Genomic DNA, 20,711 nt, shown 5'->3' with positions numbered 1-20,711 from the left:
ACGACGAAAATGAGAGATTAAGAACATGTACCGTCAGACAGTAAAAAATTCAGGTAACACATGAAGAGCAAAAGCGACTTATAATACAGGTACGCATATTTTCGGACGGCTGTACAACAAATACTACAAACTGTAAGATCATTTTACCAATGCAACGACTAAGATAAATGAATGAATACCTCAACGGTTTCTGAGATCCGGCCAAAATACCGGCTGAGCGTCTCTCTCCATAGGACCCTACACTTGACCTGGCCGAGTGTCCTGCTCCACTGACTAATGGTGCTGGTTTTCCAAAAGGAGAAAACTTTCTATAACTCACAAATTAGAAATATGCACGTCATGTTTTCTAGTGCAACACGTGCATTCCATACACTTCCTTAGCTACATGGAGCACGCGGAAGAGCTACAAGGAGAGGGGTCAACCAAAAGTGGCAGCGTTCACACACACGCACGCACAACCCTCCTTGTCCGTGACAACACCCCCCTGATTGAGCACAGACATCTGTCTGCACGGCTACAAAGGGGAAACAATTATTCCACAGATGCACGACTCAAATAGTCGGCACCAACATTCAGTCTGCCAGGGATCACTCGAACTGTGAAGGAGTAAGACTGTAAGAGCAAACTCCACCTCAGCAGCCTTTGGTTCGCAACTTTTGCTGTCTGCAAGTACCGCAGAGGTTGATGATCAGTCTCGAGCACAAACTGCTGACCATACAAAAACTGCTGGAATTTGTCTGTAGCCCACACTACTGCTAAGCACTCCTTCTCAATCGTAGAGTAGTGACTTTCAGTTCCAGACAATTTCCTGCTGGCAAACGCAACAGGGTGTAGTACACCTTCCTTCTCCTGTAGGAGCACTGCCCCCAGACCACGGTCTGAGGCGTCAGTTCGTAAGACGAACTGGCAGGACAGATCTGGCAGTTGCAACACTGGCCTAGAAACCAGACGACCCTTCAAAGTTTTGAAGGCCCGATCGCACTCTGGAGTCCAAACGACGTTGTTGGGAGCACCTTTCCTGGTGAGGTCCGTCAGGGGAAGTGCTATGGCAGAGAAATTAGGGATAAACTTACGGTAGTAGCCTACCAGGCCCAAGAAGGCTCGCACTTGCGTCTTAGTCTCAGGAACTGGTGCTTTCATAACTTTCTCCACCTTGTCCATTTCCGGCAGGATTTGACCGTGCCGTACAACATGTCCCAGAAAACTCAGTTCCTCGAACCCAATGTAGCACTTCTTTGGACGGACTGACAAATTTGCTTCCTCCAATCGCTGGAAAACTGCCTCTATAGCAGAGAGATGTTCTTCCCATGTTTCGGACGCAATCATGATGTCGTCCATGAAGTTATGTACATCTTTCATGCCTATGGGATCCAGCAAAGCTCTCATCATCCTTGAGAAAACTGCTGCTGCATTCTTCAAGCCGAAGGGCATCACAGTGAACTGGAACTGTCCACTGGGGGTAGTGAAAGCGGTCATAGGCCGGATGTCTTCTCTGACCGGAATTTGCCAGTAACCTTTGCTGAGGTCCCACTTGCTGAAGTACCGGGCTTTACCCAGAGAAGAGAAAAGATGCTCTACGTCAGGTAGAGGTTCCGCATCAAAGACGGTGACGTTATTCAAACGTCGATAGTCAACGCAGAACCGGATCTTTCCGTCTTTCTTGCGTACGAGAACTACCGGCGCATTATAGGGAGATGCAGCAGGCTCTATCACCCCAAGCGTCTTCATGGTCTCTACCTCTTGCTTGACGATCTCCACTTTGGCATGGGGCAAAGGGTACTGTTTTACTCGCACCGGCTTTGCTGTTTCTACGGTCATGTCAAACTCTGCCAAGTTCGTCTTCAACGGTACATCCGTGATGACCTTCTCATGCCGACGAGCAATTGTCAAAACTTCCTCTTTCTGTTTGTCATTCAGACCTGGTCCAAAGTTCAAGTCAGCTATTGTTTCCTCAGCCACCAGACTGGGCACAGGCAACTCCCTGTCAGCGACAGAAGTTGGTTCAGTCTCTTCTATGACAGCAACAGCCACCATCGGAACTTCACCAGAAGCAGAGTCCGCCTGTCTTTCCACATACCTCTTCAGCAGATTCGCATAGTACAATTTGTCCTGTCCTCCCATGCGAATCTTATAGTCAGCTTCTCCCTTCCTCTCCAATACCTCAAAGGGACCCTGCCAGCACAGCTGTAATTTGTTATGTCTCTGGGGCAAAAGCAGCAGTACCTTGTCACCAGGGGAGAACACACGATTCTGAGACTTCCTGTTAAAAACCTCAGCATGTCTCCGAGAAGCTGCAGCCAAATTCCTGCGTGCCAACTCACAGGTTTCCTCGATACGGTTCCTCAAGTCTACTACGTACTCTGCAGTAGTGCGAACTTCTTCAGAAGTATGTTCATCTGTCCACAGCTTGCGCAAGACAGACAAAGGCCCTCGTACTGTTCTTCCGTACAGGAGTTCAAATGGTGAGAACCCCAAACTCTCCTGAGTCGCTTCCCGGTAAGCAAAGAGCAGTGCAGGGATATACCGATCCCATTGCTTTGGTTTCTCCTGCGTAAGCTTCCGCAACGCAGTCTTCAGAACGCCGTTGTACCGCTCTACCAGCCCATTTCCTTGAGCATGGTAAGGAGTTGTTGCCAACCCACGGATGGACAACAATCTCTCCATCTGCTTCATTACATCGCTCATGAACTGGGTTCCGCGATCAGTTAAAATCTCAGACGGCACACCAACTCGAGTCCAGACCTCCCACAGCGCTTCAGCAACCGTGGTAGCTTCAACGGTCTTAAGAGGAACGGCCTCGGGGTACCGGGTGGCGTAATCCACAACCACCAAGATATAGCGGTTCCCTGACCCTGACGCAGGAGTAATCGGCCCAACAAGGTCAACTGCTACCCGCTCAAAAGGAGTGTCGATCAGAGGCATCTTCCCTAGAGGTACTCTCTGAGGTTTTGGAGAGACTTTCTGGCATTGGTCACAGGACGAAACAAATCGGCGAACGTCTGCACACATGCCAGGCCAGAAAAACTGTTTCCAAATCCTGTCCAGAGTCTTCTTTCCTCCTTGATGACCCCCCATAGGCGGTTCATGAGCCAGTTTCATTACTCCCTGTCTAAGCTGTGCGGGGACCACAACTTGACTGTACTCAGTCTTCGCCTGACGGTACTCACGGTACAGAATACCCTTCCTCCACTTGAAGGACACCTCGCCTGTACGACCAGAAACCCTAACGTCTCTACGATCGGCTGCCTCCCGCAAAGACTTCAATCCGGGATCACCTTTCTGTAGTTCCTTCAACTGCTCTGGCGTCACGGTCTCGAGACCTGGAGATGCCACCCGCAAAGTAGAAGGTCGCCTCTTCTCTGCTGCCTGAGCACGAGTGACTACAGAGATTTCCTTGGGTGTACCATACACTGGCAGAACTTTTCGGTCTTCCAACCGAGCATGATTCCCAACTATGAAATCAACCACTGGAGTCTCCATAACTACAGCTTCAACCTGACCTGTGAAAAACGGACTCTCTATCCTAACCACAGCAATAGGATAGTGCCGCTTGATGTTTCTCTCGGCCATTGAAACCTCAAGTTGCCTGCCGGTAAGATGACAATCAGATATGAGGGACTTCTTCACGACACAGACATGAGACCCTGTATCACGCAGTCCTGGTACTGCCTTGCCTTCAACCACGACCAGACAGTGTGGATCGTATTCCTGATCTCTACATGGCGTGCAGAGAGTAGGCACCTGAACTGTTTGCCTGACCTCTGTCCCTTGATGCTGTACTGCGCCCGCCGATTTCCCTTTCCTGGGACAGTCTCTAGCCAAGTGCTTAGGTGACTGACAGATGAAACAAGTCTTAACAGAGGAATTCCCAGACTCGCTCTTAGTTCCACCCACCTTGGACTTATCCTGCCCCGCTGAAGCGTTACCACTAAGACCTACCGGCTGAAGAAACTTCCTCCCACCCCTATGAGCCATGAAGTAAACTTCAGCTGATGCGACAGCTTCTTCCAGAGACTGTGGCTGCTTCTCCATCACGTAGGCGGCCATGTCAGCCTGCAAAGATTGTAAGAACTGCTCAAGGAGAATCAATTGTTTCAGATCAGGAATCTTAGATTGCTCATGCCACTGCTTTAAGTTGTCCTGCAACCTGGCACTAAACTGCACAAAAGTTTCATTGTCTTTTCTTTTACAGTTCCTGAAACGACGACGATACGTCTCTGCATTCAATTGGTACCGAGCTAAAAGTTGCTCCTTCAGCTTATCGTAGTCACCCGCGTCAGCGTCGCTCAGGTTGTTGTAGACGTCCTCGGCCTTACCAGTGAGACGAGTAGAAACTCGAGTTGCCCAGGTGCTCTTCTTCCATCCGTACAGAGTAGCGACACGCTCAAACCTCTTCAACCAAGACGAAATGTCACCCTTACTGTCATCGAACTTTGGAAGACTGGGGCGAAATCCACGGTCGTCGTCAGTGTCAGGTTCTCCCTCTGCCTGATCCATAACCATACTGTTGCCATAATTCTTCCCTTTCTTCTCCCTCTGCAGAACCTCAAGCCGGAGGGAATGCTCTTCACGCTGTTGTTGGTGTTGCTCCTCCTCCCATTCCAGCTGTTTCCGCCGCTGCTCTTCTTCCCATTCCAGCTGCCTCTGATGAGCTCTTTCCTCTAACTCCCTTTTCTCTGCAGCCTCATCCTCCTTAAGCATTTGACTAGCAACAAACTCAGCAACTTGCTCCCTGGGAACCTCTAACTCAGCAGCGAAACTGCGCCACCGTGAAATACGATCCTGCCTACCTTCTGCCATGACGCTAAGCTTACGGCCAGAACGAAGTTCCATGCAATCAATGAATGACCAATATCATACACTAAAGACTGAAGTAATGTACAAATGTAAACTGGTAACTTACAGATCCAAGTCCACTCCACACCTACAGCTACCTGTCAATTCATTACGATAATGTAATTAAGATTGGGAGATGGGAGTGAGTAGTGAACGAGGAGAGTGGCCAGTGACAAAAATGAATTCAGATACTACTATCCAAGAAAGGATCCTGGCAGGCTCGCCAATTGTCGCGTGCAACTTTTCAAACTAAAGTTATGGCCAACTCTCTCACGCTCTCTCACCTTTATCCAAACAAAAGCCTCGAATAAACAGATACAAAACATTTACTCCAAATACTTTAACAAAAAATCACAGACACGATACAATACTTAATTAGACACCACAAAGAAAAGAAGTCTGTTCGTTTTCCTCTTCTACATGAGGAACACCCACAATTTTCCCTTCGTCACCCTCTTCTGTGACAGTTTGTCTTTTTTCCAGTAATAGCTTAGGTGGGGGGGGGGGGGGATAGAAACTGGCACCACACAGTTCGTAGTTCTGGAAGGTGGACTCTGGTGTTGGCTTGGGGAAACACGTCCACCAGCGACGCTCGAGCTCCCCAGGCGGAAGACGGCCACTCAAACAGCGGGGGATGAAGTTGAGTCTCCACACAGGAAGAATGGAGCTCCCTAGACAAAAACCTAGAATCTGCGGCTAAGTTCTAGTGAATTATCCACGATTTTGTTAGGATTCCGCCGCCGCCCACCATCTCGGGCGGAAGGGGAATCACAATAGCACTACGTTACATTATGGACAGTGACTCATTCACTCCCCTTAAATCCTATCATGGTTTACTGGCAAAGCAATCTGAACAAACTGAATGGTTTTTCAGTCTTTCTACGAAATATTAATTCCCGAAGTAGTTTACAAATCCACGGAAAATAATCTCACAAACAAATGTAGGCTAGACCTTACTTCACTGTTTCCACATTCAGAACTGGGAGAAATAGTAATTCTAGCACATTAAACCGAATACATGAGGTAATTTGAAACTAATACGGTGAAAGTAATACCGAATTAGAGAATAAACACTCAAGCAAAAAACCACGTGTCAGTTTCAAGCAAACTGGTAACGTTCCAGACTAGGAAATAACTCTACGACGAAAATGAGAGATTAAGAACATGTACCGTCAGACAGTAAAAAATTCAGGTAACACATGAAGAGCAAAAGCGACTTATAATACAGGTACGCATATTTTCGGACGGCTGTACAACAAATACTACAAACTGTAAGATCATTTTACCAATGCAACGACTAAGATAAATGAATGAATACCTCAACGGTTTCTGAGATCCGGCCAAAATACCGGCTGAGCGTCTCTCTCCATAGGACCCTACACTTGACCTGGCCGAGTGTCCTGCTCCACTGACTAATGGTGCTGGTTTTCCAAAAGGAGAAAACTTTCTATAACTCACAAATTAGAAATATGCACGTCATGTTTTCTAGTGCAACACGTGCATTCCATACACTTCCTTAGCTACATGGAGCACGCGGAAGAGCTACAAGGAGAGGGGTCAACCAAAAGTGGCAGCGTTCACACACACGCACGCACAACCCTCCTTGTCCGTGACAACACCCCCCTGATTGAGCACAGACATCTGTCTGCACGGCTACAAAGGGGAAACAATTATTCCACAGATGCACGACTCAAATAGTCGGCACCAACATTCAGTCTGCCAGGGATCACTCGAACTGTGAAGGAGTAAGACTGTAAGAGCAAACTCCACCTCAGCAGCCTTTGGTTCGCAACTTTTGCTGTCTGCAAGTACCGCAGAGGTTGATGATCAGTCTCGAGCACAAACTGCTGACCATACAAAAACTGCTGGAATTTGTCTGTAGCCCACACTACTGCTAAGCACTCCTTCTCAATCGTAGAGTAGTGACTTTCAGTTCCAGACAATTTCCTGCTGGCAAACGCAACAGGGTGTAGTACACCTTCCTTCTCCTGTAGGAGCACTGCCCCCAGACCACGGTCTGAGGCGTCAGTTCGTAAGACGAACTGGCAGGACAGATCTGGCAGTTGCAACACTGGCCTAGAAACCAGACGACCCTTCAAAGTTTTGAAGGCCCGATCGCACTCTGGAGTCCAAACGACGTTGTTGGGAGCACCTTTCCTGGTGAGGTCCGTCAGGGGAAGTGCTATGGCAGAGAAATTAGGGATAAACTTACGGTAGTAGCCTACCAGGCCCAAGAAGGCTCGCACTTGCGTCTTAGTCTCAGGAACTGGTGCTTTCATAACTTTCTCCACCTTGTCCATTTCCGGCAGGATTTGACCGTGCCGTACAACATGTCCCAGAAAACTCAGTTCCTCGAACCCAATGTAGCACTTCTTTGGACGGACTGACAAATTTGCTTCCTCCAATCGCTGGAAAACTGCCTCTATAGCAGAGAGATGTTCTTCCCATGTTTCGGACGCAATCATGATGTCGTCCATGAAGTTATGTACATCTTTCATGCCTATGGGATCCAGCAAAGCTCTCATCATCCTTGAGAAAACTGCTGCTGCATTCTTCAAGCCGAAGGGCATCACAGTGAACTGGAACTGTCCACTGGGGGTAGTGAAAGCGGTCATAGGCCGGATGTCTTCTCTGACCGGAATTTGCCAGTAACCTTTGCTGAGGTCCCACTTGCTGAAGTACCGGGCTTTACCCAGAGAAGAGAAAAGATGCTCTACGTCAGGTAGAGGTTCCGCATCAAAGACGGTGACGTTATTCAAACGTCGATAGTCAACGCAGAACCGGATCTTTCCGTCTTTCTTGCGTACGAGAACTACCGGCGCATTATAGGGAGATGCAGCAGGCTCTATCACCCCAAGCGTCTTCATGGTCTCTACCTCTTGCTTGACGATCTCCACTTTGGCATGGGGCAAAGGGTACTGTTTTACTCGCACCGGCTTTGCTGTTTCTACGGTCATGTCAAACTCTGCCAAGTTCGTCTTCAACGGTACATCCGTGATGACCTTCTCATGCCGACGAGCAATTGTCAAAACTTCCTCTTTCTGTTTGTCATTCAGACCTGGTCCAAAGTTCAAGTCAGCTATTGTTTCCTCAGCCACCAGACTGGGCACAGGCAACTCCCTGTCAGCGACAGAAGTTGGTTCAGTCTCTTCTATGACAGCAACAGCCACCATCGGAACTTCACCAGAAGCAGAGTCCGCCTGTCTTTCCACATACCTCTTCAGCAGATTCGCATAGTACAATTTGTCCTGTCCTCCCATGCGAATCTTATAGTCAGCTTCTCCCTTCCTCTCCAATACCTCAAAGGGACCCTGCCAGCACAGCTGTAATTTGTTATGTCTCTGGGGCAAAAGCAGCAGTACCTTGTCACCAGGGGAGAACACACGATTCTGAGACTTCCTGTTAAAAACCTCAGCATGTCTCCGAGAAGCTGCAGCCAAATTCCTGCGTGCCAACTCACAGGTTTCCTCGATACGGTTCCTCAAGTCTACTACGTACTCTGCAGTAGTGCGAACTTCTTCAGAAGTATGTTCATCTGTCCACAGCTTGCGCAAGACAGACAAAGGCCCTCGTACTGTTCTTCCGTACAGGAGTTCAAATGGTGAGAACCCCAAACTCTCCTGAGTCGCTTCCCGGTAAGCAAAGAGCAGTGCAGGGATATACCGATCCCATTGCTTTGGTTTCTCCTGCGTAAGCTTCCGCAACGCAGTCTTCAGAACGCCGTTGTACCGCTCTACCAGCCCATTTCCTTGAGCATGGTAAGGAGTTGTTGCCAACCCACGGATGGACAACAATCTCTCCATCTGCTTCATTACATCGCTCATGAACTGGGTTCCGCGATCAGTTAAAATCTCAGACGGCACACCAACTCGAGTCCAGACCTCCCACAGCGCTTCAGCAACCGTGGTAGCTTCAACGGTCTTAAGAGGAACGGCCTCGGGGTACCGGGTGGCGTAATCCACAACCACCAAGATATAGCGGTTCCCTGACCCTGACGCAGGAGTAATCGGCCCAACAAGGTCAACTGCTACCCGCTCAAAAGGAGTGTCGATCAGAGGCATCTTCCCTAGAGGTACTCTCTGAGGTTTTGGAGAGACTTTCTGGCATTGGTCACAGGACGAAACAAATCGGCGAACGTCTGCACACATGCCAGGCCAGAAAAACTGTTTCCAAATCCTGTCCAGAGTCTTCTTTCCTCCTTGATGACCCCCCATAGGCGGTTCATGAGCCAGTTTCATTACTCCCTGTCTAAGCTGTGCGGGGACCACAACTTGACTGTACTCAGTCTTCGCCTGACGGTACTCACGGTACAGAATACCCTTCCTCCACTTGAAGGACACCTCGCCTGTACGACCAGAAACCCTAACGTCTCTACGATCGGCTGCCTCCCGCAAAGACTTCAATCCGGGATCACCTTTCTGTAGTTCCTTCAACTGCTCTGGCGTCACGGTCTCGAGACCTGGAGATGCCACCCGCAAAGTAGAAGGTCGCCTCTTCTCTGCTGCCTGAGCACGAGTGACTACAGAGATTTCCTTGGGTGTACCATACACTGGCAGAACTTTTCGGTCTTCCAACCGAGCATGATTCCCAACTATGAAATCAACCACTGGAGTCTCCATAACTACAGCTTCAACCTGACCTGTGAAAAACGGACTCTCTATCCTAACCACAGCAATAGGATAGTGCCGCTTGATGTTTCTCTCGGCCATTGAAACCTCAAGTTGCCTGCCGGTAAGATGACAATCAGATATGAGGGACTTCTTCACGACACAGACATGAGACCCTGTATCACGCAGTCCTGGTACTGCCTTGCCTTCAACCACGACCAGACAGTGTGGATCGTATTCCTGATCTCTACATGGCGTGCAGAGAGTAGGCACCTGAACTGTTTGCCTGACCTCTGTCCCTTGATGCTGTACTGCGCCCGCCGATTTCCCTTTCCTGGGACAGTCTCTAGCCAAGTGCTTAGGTGACTGACAGATGAAACAAGTCTTAACAGAGGAATTCCCAGACTCGCTCTTAGTTCCACCCACCTTGGACTTATCCTGCCCCGCTGAAGCGTTACCACTAAGACCTACCGGCTGAAGAAACTTCCTCCCACCCCTATGAGCCATGAAGTAAACTTCAGCTGATGCGACAGCTTCTTCCAGAGACTGTGGCTGCTTCTCCATCACGTAGGCGGCCATGTCAGCCTGCAAAGATTGTAAGAACTGCTCAAGGAGAATCAATTGTTTCAGATCAGGAATCTTAGATTGCTCATGCCACTGCTTTAAGTTGTCCTGCAACCTGGCACTAAACTGCACAAAAGTTTCATTGTCTTTTCTTTTACAGTTCCTGAAACGACGACGATACGTCTCTGCATTCAATTGGTACCGAGCTAAAAGTTGCTCCTTCAGCTTATCGTAGTCACCCGCGTCAGCGTCGCTCAGGTTGTTGTAGACGTCCTCGGCCTTACCAGTGAGACGAGTAGAAACTCGAGTTGCCCAGGTGCTCTTCTTCCATCCGTACAGAGTAGCGACACGCTCAAACCTCTTCAACCAAGACGAAATGTCACCCTTACTGTCATCGAACTTTGGAAGACTGGGGCGAAATCCACGGTCGTCGTCAGTGTCAGGTTCTCCCTCTGCCTGATCCATAACCATACTGTTGCCATAATTCTTCCCTTTCTTCTCCCTCTGCAGAACCTCAAGCCGGAGGGAATGCTCTTCACGCTGTTGTTGGTGTTGCTCCTCCTCCCATTCCAGCTGTTTCCGCCGCTGCTCTTCTTCCCATTCCAGCTGCCTCTGATGAGCTCTTTCCTCTAACTCCCTTTTCTCTGCAGCCTCATCCTCCTTAAGCATTTGACTAGCAACAAACTCAGCAACTTGCTCCCTGGGAACCTCTAACTCAGCAGCGAAACTGCGCCACCGTGAAATACGATCCTGCCTACCTTCTGCCATGACGCTAAGCTTACGGCCAGAACGAAGTTCCATGCAATCAATGAATGACCAATATCATACACTAAAGACTGAAGTAATGTACAAATGTAAACTGGTAACTTACAGATCCAAGTCCACTCCACACCTACAGCTACCTGTCAATTCATTACGATAATGTAATTAAGATTGGGAGATGGGAGTGAGTAGTGAACGAGGAGAGTGGCCAGTGACAAAAATGAATTCAGATACTACTATCCAAGAAAGGATCCTGGCAGGCTCGCCAATTGTCGCGTGCAACTTTTCAAACTAAAGTTATGGCCAACTCTCTCACGCTCTCTCACCTTTATCCAAACAAAAGCCTCGAATAAACAGATACAAAACATTTACTCCAAATACTTTAACAAAAAATCACAGACACGATACAATACTTAATTAGACACCACAAAGAAAAGAAGTCTGTTCGTTTTCCTCTTCTACATGAGGAACACCCACAATTTTCCCTTCGTCACCCTCTTCTGTGACAGTTTGTCTTTTTTCCAGTAATAGCTTAGGTGGGGGGGGGGGGGGGATAGAAACTGGCACCACACAGTTCGTAGTTCTGGAAGGTGGACTCTGGTGTTGGCTTGGGGAAACACGTCCACCAGCGACGCTCGAGCTCCCCAGGCGGAAGACGGCCACTCAAACAGCGGGGGATGAAGTTGAGTCTCCACACAGGAAGAATGGAGCTCCCTAGACAAAAACCTAGAATCTGCGGCTAAGTTCTAGTGAATTATCCACGATTTTGTTAGGATTCCGCCGCCGCCCACCATCTCGGGCGGAAGGGGAATCACAATAGCACTACGTTACATTATGGACAGTGACTCATTCACTCCCCTTAAATCCTATCATGGTTTAATGGCAAAGCAATCTGAACAAACTGAATGGTTTTTCAGTCTTTCTACGAAATATTAATTCCCGAAGTAGTTTACAAATCCACGGAAAATAATCTCACAAACAAATGTAGGCTAGACCTTACTTCACTGTTTCCACATTCAGAACTGGGAGAAATAGTAATTCTAGCACATTAAACCGAATACATGAGGTAATTTGAAACTAATACGGTGAAAGTAATACCGAATTAGAGAATAAACACTCAAGCAAAAAAACCACGTGTCAGTTTCAAGCAAACTGGTAACGTTCCAGACTAGGAAATAACTCTACGACGAAAATGAGAGATTAAGAACATGTACCGTCAGACAGTAAAAAATTCAGGTAACACATGAAGAGCAAAAGCGACTTATAATACAGGTACGCATATTTTCGGACGGCTGTACAACAAATACTACAAACTGTAAGATCATTTTACCAATGCAACGACTAAGATAAATGAATGAATACCTCAACGGTTTCTGAGATCCGGCCAAAATACCGGCTGAGCGTCTCTCTCCATAGGACCCTACACTTGACCTGGCCGAGTGTCCTGCTCTACTGACTAATGGTGCTGGTTTTCCAAAAGGAGAAAACTTTCTATAACTCACAAATTAGAAATATGCACGTCATGTTTTCTAGTGCAACACGTGCATTCCATACACTTCCTTAGCTACATGGAGCACGCGGAAGAGCTACAAGGAGAGGGGTCAACCAAAAGTGGCAGCGTTCACACACACGCACGCACAACCCTCCTTGTCCGTGACAGCGTTATTGTTTAATGTTTGAATTATTAGTAAATTATTGAGAGGGCTCAAAGATGATTTGTCCGTTGAATGCACGGAAAAATCGCTTATCTTTTCTGTGGACAGAGTGATTTTTCTGTGTGATTGACCGATAATTTATCATCGTGTTATTGTTTAATTATTGAATTATTAGTGAATGACAGAGAGGGCCGACAGAGAGGGCCGAGAAACACCTAGAAACCGGCTGAAACCGCGCACAAATCGACCGTTGAAGTTATGCAACACTTAGCGGACCCTTCCTGACTGTGAGCTGGGTGGGGGCAGCATTTGAAATCGTGTAGTGGGGCTGAATGAATCCGCCAAGTGTTAAGATCACCTGGTCAGTTTTTACAGGCAACCTGCAAGCTTCAGAACAAAAGCTAAGTGATTTTTCTGTGAATTTGATTAATAATTTGTCATGGCGTTATTGTTTAATGTTTGAATTATTAGCAAATTATTGAGAGGGCTCAAAGATGATTTGTCCGTTGAATGCACGGAAAAATCGCTTATCTTTTCTGTGGACAGAGTGATTTTTCTGTGTGATTGACCGATAATTTATCATCGTGTTATTGTTTAATTATTGAATTATTAGTGAATGACAGAGAGGGCCGACAGAGAGGGCCGAGAAACACCTAGAAACCGGCCGAAACCGCGCACAAATCGACCGTTGAAGTTATGCAACACTTAGCGGACCCTTCCTGACTGTGAGCTGGGTGGGGGCAGCATTTGAAATCGTGTAGTGGGGCTGAATGAATCCGCCAAGTGTTAAGATCACCTGGTCAGTTTTTACAGGCAACCTGCAAGCTTCAGAACAAAAGCTAAGTGATTTTTCTGTGAATTTGATTAATAATTTGTCATGGCGTTATTGTTTAATGTTTGAATTATTAGTAAATTATTGAGAGGGCTCAAAGATGATTTGTCCGTTGAATGCACGGAAAAATCGCTTATCTTTTCTGTGGACAGAGTGATTTTTCTGTGTGATTGACCGATAATTTATCATCGTGTTATTGTTTAATTATTGAATTATTAGTGAATGACAGAGAGGGCCGACAGAGAGGGCCGAGAAACACCTAGAAACCGGCCGAAACCGCGCACAAATCGACCGTTGAAGTTATGCAACACTTAGCGGACCCTTCCTGACTGTGAGCTGGGTGGGGGCAGCATTTGAAATCGTGTAGTGGGGCTGAATGAATCCGCCAAGTGTTAAGATCACCTGGTCAGTTTTTACAGGCAACCTGCAAGCTTCAGAACAAAAGCTAAGTGATTTTTCTGTGAATTTGATTAATAATTTGTCATGGCGTTATTGTTTAATGTTTGAATTATTAGTAAATTATTGAGAGGGCTCAAAGATGATTTGTCCGTTGAATGCACGGAAAAATCGCTTATCTTTTCTGTGGACAGAGTGATTTTTCTGTGTGATTGACCGATAATTTATCATCGTGTTATTGTTTAATTATTGAATTATTAGTGAATGACAGAGAGGGCCGACAGAGAGGGCCGAGAAACACCTAGAAACCGGCCGAAACCGCGCACAAATCGACCGTTGAAGTTATGCAACACTTAGCGGACCCTTCCTGACTGTGAGCTGGGTGGGGGCAGCATTTGAAATCGTGTAGTGGGGCTGAATGAATCCGCCAAGTGTTAAGATCACCTGGTCAGTTTTTACAGGCAACCTGCAAGCTTCAGAACAAAAGCTAAGTGATTTTTCTGTGAATTTGATTAATAATTTGTCATGGCGTTATTGTTTAATGTTTGAATTATTAGTAAATTATTGAGAGGGCTCAAAGATGATTTGTCCGTTGAATGCACGGAAAAATCGCTTATCTTTTCTGTGGACAGAGTGATTTTTCTGTGTGATTGACCGATAATTTATCATCGTGTTATTGTTTAATTATTGAATTATTAGTGAATGACAGAGAGGGCCGACAGAGAGGGCCGAGAAACACCTAGAAACCGGCCGAAACCGCGCACAAATCGACCGTTGAAGTTATGCAACACTTAGCGGACCCTTCCTGACTGTGAGCTGGGTGGGGGCAGCATTTGAAATCGTGTAGTGGGGCTGAATGAATCCGCCAAGTGTTAAGATCACCTGGTCAGTTTTTACAGGCAACCTGCAAGCTTCAGAACAAAAGCTAAGTGATTTTTCTGTGAATTTGATTAATAATTTGTCATGGCGTTATTGTTTAATGTTTGAATTATTAGTAAATTATTGAGAGGGCTCAAAGATGATTTGTCCGTTGAATGCACGGAAAAATCGCTTATCTTTTCTGTGGACAGAGTGATTTTTCTGTGTGATTGACCGATAATTTATCATCGTGTTATTGTTTAATTATTGAATTATTAGTGAATGACAGAGAGGGCCGACAGAGAGGGCCGAGAAACACCTAGAAACCGGCCGAAACCGCGCACAAATCGACCGTTGAAGTTATGCAACACTTAGCGGACCCTTCCTGACTGTGAGCTGGGTGGGGGCAGCATTTGAAATCGTGTAGTGGGGCTGAATGAATCCGCCAAGTGTTAAGATCACCTGGTCAGTTTTTACAGGCAACCTGCAAGCTTCAGAACAAAAGCTAAGTGATTTTTCTGTGAATTTGATTAATAATTTGTCATGGCGTTATTGTTTAATGTTTGAATTATTAGTAAATTATTGAGAGGGCTCAAAGATGATTTGTCCGTTGAATGCACGGAAAAATCGCTTATCTTTTCTGTGGACAGAGTGATTTTTCTGTGTGATTGACCGATAATTTATCATCGTGTTATTGTTTAATTATTGAATTATTAGTGAATGACAGAGAGGGCCGACAGAGAGGGCCGAGAAACACCTAGAAACCGGCCGAAACCGCGCACAAATCGACCGTTGAAGTTATGCAACACTTAGCGGACCCTTCCTGACTGTGAGCTGGGTGGGGGCAGCATTTGAAATCGTGTAGTGGGGCTGAATGAATCCGCCAAGTGTTAAGATCACCTGGTCAGTTTTTACAGGCAACCTGCAAGCTTCAGAACAAAAGCTAAGTGATTTTTCTGTGAATTTGATTAATAATTTGTCATGGCGTTATTGTTTAATGTTTGAATTATTAGTAAATTATTGAGAGGGCTCAAAGATGATTTGTCCGTTGAATGCACGGAAAAATCGCTTATCTTTTCTGTGGACAGAGTGATTTTTCTGTGTGATTGACCGATAATTTATCATCGTGTTATTGTTTAATTATTGAATTATTAGTGAATGACAGAGAGGGCCGACAGAGAGGGCCGAGAAACACCTAGAAACCGGCCGAAACCGCGCACAAATCGACCGTTGAAGTTATGCAACACTTAGCGGACCCTTCCTGACTGTGAGCTGGGTGGGGGCAGCATTTGAAATCGTGTAGTGGGGCTGAATGAATCCGCCAAGTGTTAAGATCACCTGGTCAGTTTTTACAGGCAACCTGCAAGCTTCAGAACAAAAGCTAAGTGATTTTTCTGTGAATTTGATTAATAATTTGTCATGGCGTTATTGTTTAATGTTTGAATTATTAGTAAATTATTGAGAGGGCTCAAAGATGATTTGTCCGTTGAATGCACGGAAAAATCGCTTATCTTTTCTGTGGACAGAGTGATTTTTCTGTGTGATTGACCGATAATTTATCATCGTGTTATTGTTTAATTATTGAATTATTAGTGAATGACAGAGAGGGCCGACAGAGAGGGCCGAGAAACACCTAGAAACCGGCCGAAACCGCGCACAAATCGACCGTTGAAGTTATGCAACACTTAGCGGACCCTTCCTGACTGTGAGCTGGGTGGGGGCAGCATTTGAAATCGTGTAGTGGGGCTGAATGAATCCGCCAAGTGTTAAGATCACCTGGTCAGTTTTTACAGGCAACCTGCAAGCTTCAGAACAAAAGCTAAGTGATTTTTCTGTGAATTTGATTAATAATTTGTCATGGCGTTATTGTTTAATGTTTGAATTATTAGTAAATTATTGAGAGGGCTCAAAGATGATTTGTCCGTTGAATGCACGGAAAAATCGCTTATCTTTTCTGTGGACAGAGTGATTTTTCTGTGTGATTGACCGATAATTTATCATCGTGTTATTGTTTAATTATTGAATTATTAGTGAATGACAGAGAGGGCCGACAGAGAGGGCCGAGAAACACCTAGAAACCGGCCGAAACCGCGCACAAATCGACCGTTGAAGTTATGCAACACTTAGCGGACCCTTCCTGACTGTGAGCTGGGTGGGGGCAGCATTTGAAATCGTGTAGTGGGGCTGAATGAATCCGCCAAGTGTTAAGATCACCTGGTCAGTTTTTACAGGCAACCTGCAAGCTTCAGAACAAAAGCTAAGTGATTTTTCTGTGAATTTGATTAATAATTTGTCATGGCGTTATTGTTTAATGTTTGAATTATTAGCAAATTATTGAGAGGGCTCAAAGATGATTTGTCCGTTGAATGCACGGAAAAATCGCTTATCTTTTCTGTGGACAGAGTGATTTTTCTGTGTGATTGACCGATAATTTATCATCGTGTTATTGTTTAATTATTGAATTATTAGTGAATGACAGAGAGGGCCGACAGAGAGGGCCGAGAAACACCTAGAAACCGGCCGAAACCGCGCACAAATCGACCGTTGAAGTTATGCAACACTTAGCGGACCCTTCCTGACTGTGAGCTGGGTGGGGGCAGCATTTGAAATCGTGTAGTGGGGCTGAATGAATCCGCCAAGTGTTAAGATCACCTGGTCAGTTTTTACAGGCAACCTGCAAGCTTCAGAACAAAAGCTAAGTGATTTTTCTGTGAATTTGATTAATAATTTGTCATGGCGTTATTGTTTAATGTTTGAATTATTAGTAAATTATTGAGAGGGCTCAAAGATGATTTGTCCGTTGAATGCACGGAAAAATCGCTTATCTTTTCTGTGGACAGAGTGATTTTTCTGTGTGATTGACCGATAATTTATCATCGTGTTATTGTTTAATTATTGAATTATTAGTGAATGACAGAGAGGGCCGACAGAGAGGGCCGAGAAACACCTAGAAACCGGCCGAAACCGCGCACAAATCGACCGTTGAAGTTATGCAACACTTAGCGGACCCTTCCTGACTGTGAGCTGGGTGGGGGCAGCATTTGAAATCGTGTAGTGGGGCTGAATGAATCCGCCAAGTGTTAAGATCACCTGGTCAGTTTTTACAGGCAACCTGCAAGCTTCAGAACAAAAGCTAAGTGATTTTTCTGTGAATTTGATTAATAATTTGTCATGGCGTTATTGTTTAATGTTTGAATTATTAGTAAATTATTGAGAGGGCTCAAAGATGATTTGTCCGTTGAATGCACGGAAAAATCGCTTATCTTTTCTGTGGACAGAGTGATTTTTCTGTGTGATTGACCGATAATTTATCATCGTGTTATTGTTTAATTATTGAATTATTAGTGAATGACAGAGAGGGCCGACAGAGAGGGCCGAGAAACACCTAGAAACCGGCCGAAACCGCGCACAAATCGACCGTTGAAGTTATGCAACACTTAGCGGACCCTTCCTGACTGTGAGCTGGGTGGGGGCAGCATTTGAAATCGTGTAGTGGGGCTGAATGAATCCGCCAAGTGTTAAGATCACCTGGTCAGTTTTTACAGGCAACCTGCAAGCTTCAGAACAAAAGCTAAGTGATTTTTCTGTGAATTTGATTAATAATTTGTCATGGCGTTATTGTTTAATGTTTGAATTATTAGTAAATTATTGAGAGGGCTCAAAGATGATTTGTCCGTTGAATGCACGGAAAAATCGCTTATCTTTTCTGTGGACAGAGTGATTTTTCTGTGTGATTGACCGATAATTTATCATCGTGTTATTGTTTAATTATTGAATTATTAGTGAATGACAGAGAGGGCCGACAGAGAGGGCCGAGAAACACCTAGAAACCGGCCGAAACCGCGCACAAATCGACCGTTGAAGTTATGCAACACTTAGCGGACCCTTCCTGACTGTGAGCTGGGTGGGGGCAGCATTTGAAATCGTGTAGTGGGGCTGAATGAATCCGCCAAGTGTTAAGATCACCTGGTCAGTTTTTACAGGCAACCTGCAAGCTTCAGAACAAAAGCTAAGTGATTTTTCTGTGAATTTGATTAATAATTTGTCATGGCGTTATTGTTTAATGTTTGAATTATTAGTAAATTATTGAGAGGGCTCAAAGATGATTTGTCCGTTGAATGCACGGAAAAATCGCTTATCTTTTCTGTGGACAGAGTGATTTTTCTGTGTGATTGACCGATAATTTATCATCGTGTTATTGTTTAATTATTGAATTATTAGTGAATGACAGAGAGGGCCGACAGAGAGGGCCGAGAAACACCTAGAAACCGGCCGAAACCGCGCACAAATCGACCGTTGAAGTTATGCAACACTTAGCGGACCCTTCCTGACTGTGAGCTGGGTGGGGGCAGCATTTGAAATCGTGTAGTGGGGCTGAATGAATCCGCCAAGTGTTAAGATCACCTGGTCAGTTTTTACAGGCAACCTGCAAGCTTCAGAACAAAAGCTAAGTGATTTTTCTGTGAATTTGATTAATAATTTGTCATGGCGTTATTGTTTAATGTTTGAATTATTAGTAAATTATTGAGAGGGCTCAAAGATGATTTGTCCGTTGAATGCACGGAAAAATCGCTTATCTTTTCTGTGGACAGAGTGATTTTTCTGTGTGATTGACCGATAATTTATCATCGTGTTATTGTTTAATTATTGAATTATTAGTGAATGACAGAGAGGGCCGACAGAGAGGGCCGAGAAACACCTAGAAACCGGCCGAAACCGCGCACAAATCGACCGTTGAAGTTATGCAACACTTAGCGGACCCTTCCTGACTGTGAGCTGGGTGGGGGCAGCATTTGAAATCGTGTAGTGGGGCTGAATGAATCCGCCAAGTGTTAAGATCACCTGGTCAGTTTTTACAGGCAACCTGCAAGCTTCAGAACAAAAGCTAAGTGATTTTTCTGTGAATTTGATTAATAATTTGTCATGGCGTTATTGTTTAATGTTTGAATTATTAGCAAATTATTGAGAGGGCTCAAAGATGATTTGTCCGTTGAATGCACGGAAAAATCGCTTATCTTTTCTGTGGACAGAGTGATTTTTCTGTGTGATTGACCGATAATTTATCATCGTGTTATTGTTTAATTATTGAATTATTAGTGAATGACAGAGAGGGCCGACAGAGAGGGCCGAGAAACACCTAGAAACCGGCCGAAACCGCGCACAAATCGACCGTTGAAGTTATGCAACACTTAGCGGACCCTTCCTGACTGTGAGCTGGGTGGGGGCAGCATTTGAAATCGTGTAGTGGGGCTGAATGAATCCGCCAAGTGTTAAGATCACCTGGTCAGTTTTTACAGGCAACCTGCAAGCTTCAGAACAAAAGCTAAGTGATTTTTCTGTGAATTTGATTAATAATTTGTCATGGCGTTATTGTTTAATGTTTGAATTATTAGTAAATTATTGAGAGGGCTCAAAGATGATTTGTCCGTTGAATGCACGGAAAAATCGCTTATCTTTTCTGTGGACAGAGTGATTTTTCTGTGTGATTGACCGATAATTTATCATCGTGTTATTGTTTAATTATTGAATTATTAGTGAATGACAGAGAGGGCCGACAGAGAGGGCCGAGAAACACCTAGAAACCGGCCGAAACCGCGCACAAATCGACCGTTGAAGTTATGCAACACTTAGCGGACCCTTCCTGACTGTGAGCTGGGTGGGGGCAGCATTTGAAATCGTGTAGTGGGGCTGAATGAATCCGCCAAGTGTTAAGATCACCTGGTCAGTTTTTACAGGCAACCTGCAAGCTTCAGAACAAAAGCTAAGTGATTTTTCTGTGAATTTGATTAATAATTTGTCATGGCGTTATTGTTTAATGTTTGAATTATTAGTAAATTATTGAGAGGGCTCAAAGATGATTTGTCCGTTGAATGCACGGAAAAATCGCTTATCTTTTCTGTGGACAGAGTGATTTTTCTGTGTGATTGACCGATAATTTATCATCGTGTTATTGTTTAATTATTGAATTATTAGTGAATGACAGAGAGGGCCGACAGAGAGGGCCGAGAAACACCTAGAAACCGGCCGAAACCGCGCACAAATCGACCGTTGAAGTTATGCAACACTTAGCGGACCCTTCCTGACTGTGAGCTGGGTGGGGGCAGCATTTGAAATCGTGTAGTGGGGCTGAATGAATCCGCCAAGTGTTAAGATCACCTGGTCAGTTTTTACAGGCAACCTGCAAGCTTCAGAACAAAAGCT

General features: G+C 45.4%; 2 protein-coding genes across 2 annotated transcripts; both read right to left on the bottom strand.

Annotated features, from left to right (window-relative positions):
• Positions 1-531: 531 nt before the first annotated feature.
• On the bottom strand, positions 532-4,800 carry LOC143280315 (uncharacterized). The gene has a single exon (XM_076584947.1). It carries the CDS (start codon positions 4,798-4,800, stop codon positions 532-534), a length of 4,269 nt encoding a protein of 1,422 aa, XP_076441062.1.
• Positions 4,801-6,506: 1,706 nt separating this feature from the next.
• On the bottom strand, positions 6,507-10,775 carry LOC143280314 (uncharacterized). Its single transcript, XM_076584946.1, has one exon. It carries the CDS (start codon positions 10,773-10,775, stop codon positions 6,507-6,509), a length of 4,269 nt encoding a protein of 1,422 aa, XP_076441061.1.
• Between the last annotated feature and the right edge of the window lie 9,936 nt (positions 10,776-20,711).

The sequence above is a fragment of the Babylonia areolata genome, chromosome 3 (genome assembly GCF_041734735.1).
Source record: "Babylonia areolata isolate BAREFJ2019XMU chromosome 3, ASM4173473v1, whole genome shotgun sequence".
In the NCBI taxonomy this organism is placed as follows: domain Eukaryota; kingdom Metazoa; phylum Mollusca; class Gastropoda; order Neogastropoda; family Buccinidae; genus Babylonia; species Babylonia areolata.
Note: the sequence above shows the minus strand (reverse complement) of the source record. Positions and strands in the feature narration are given on the sequence as shown.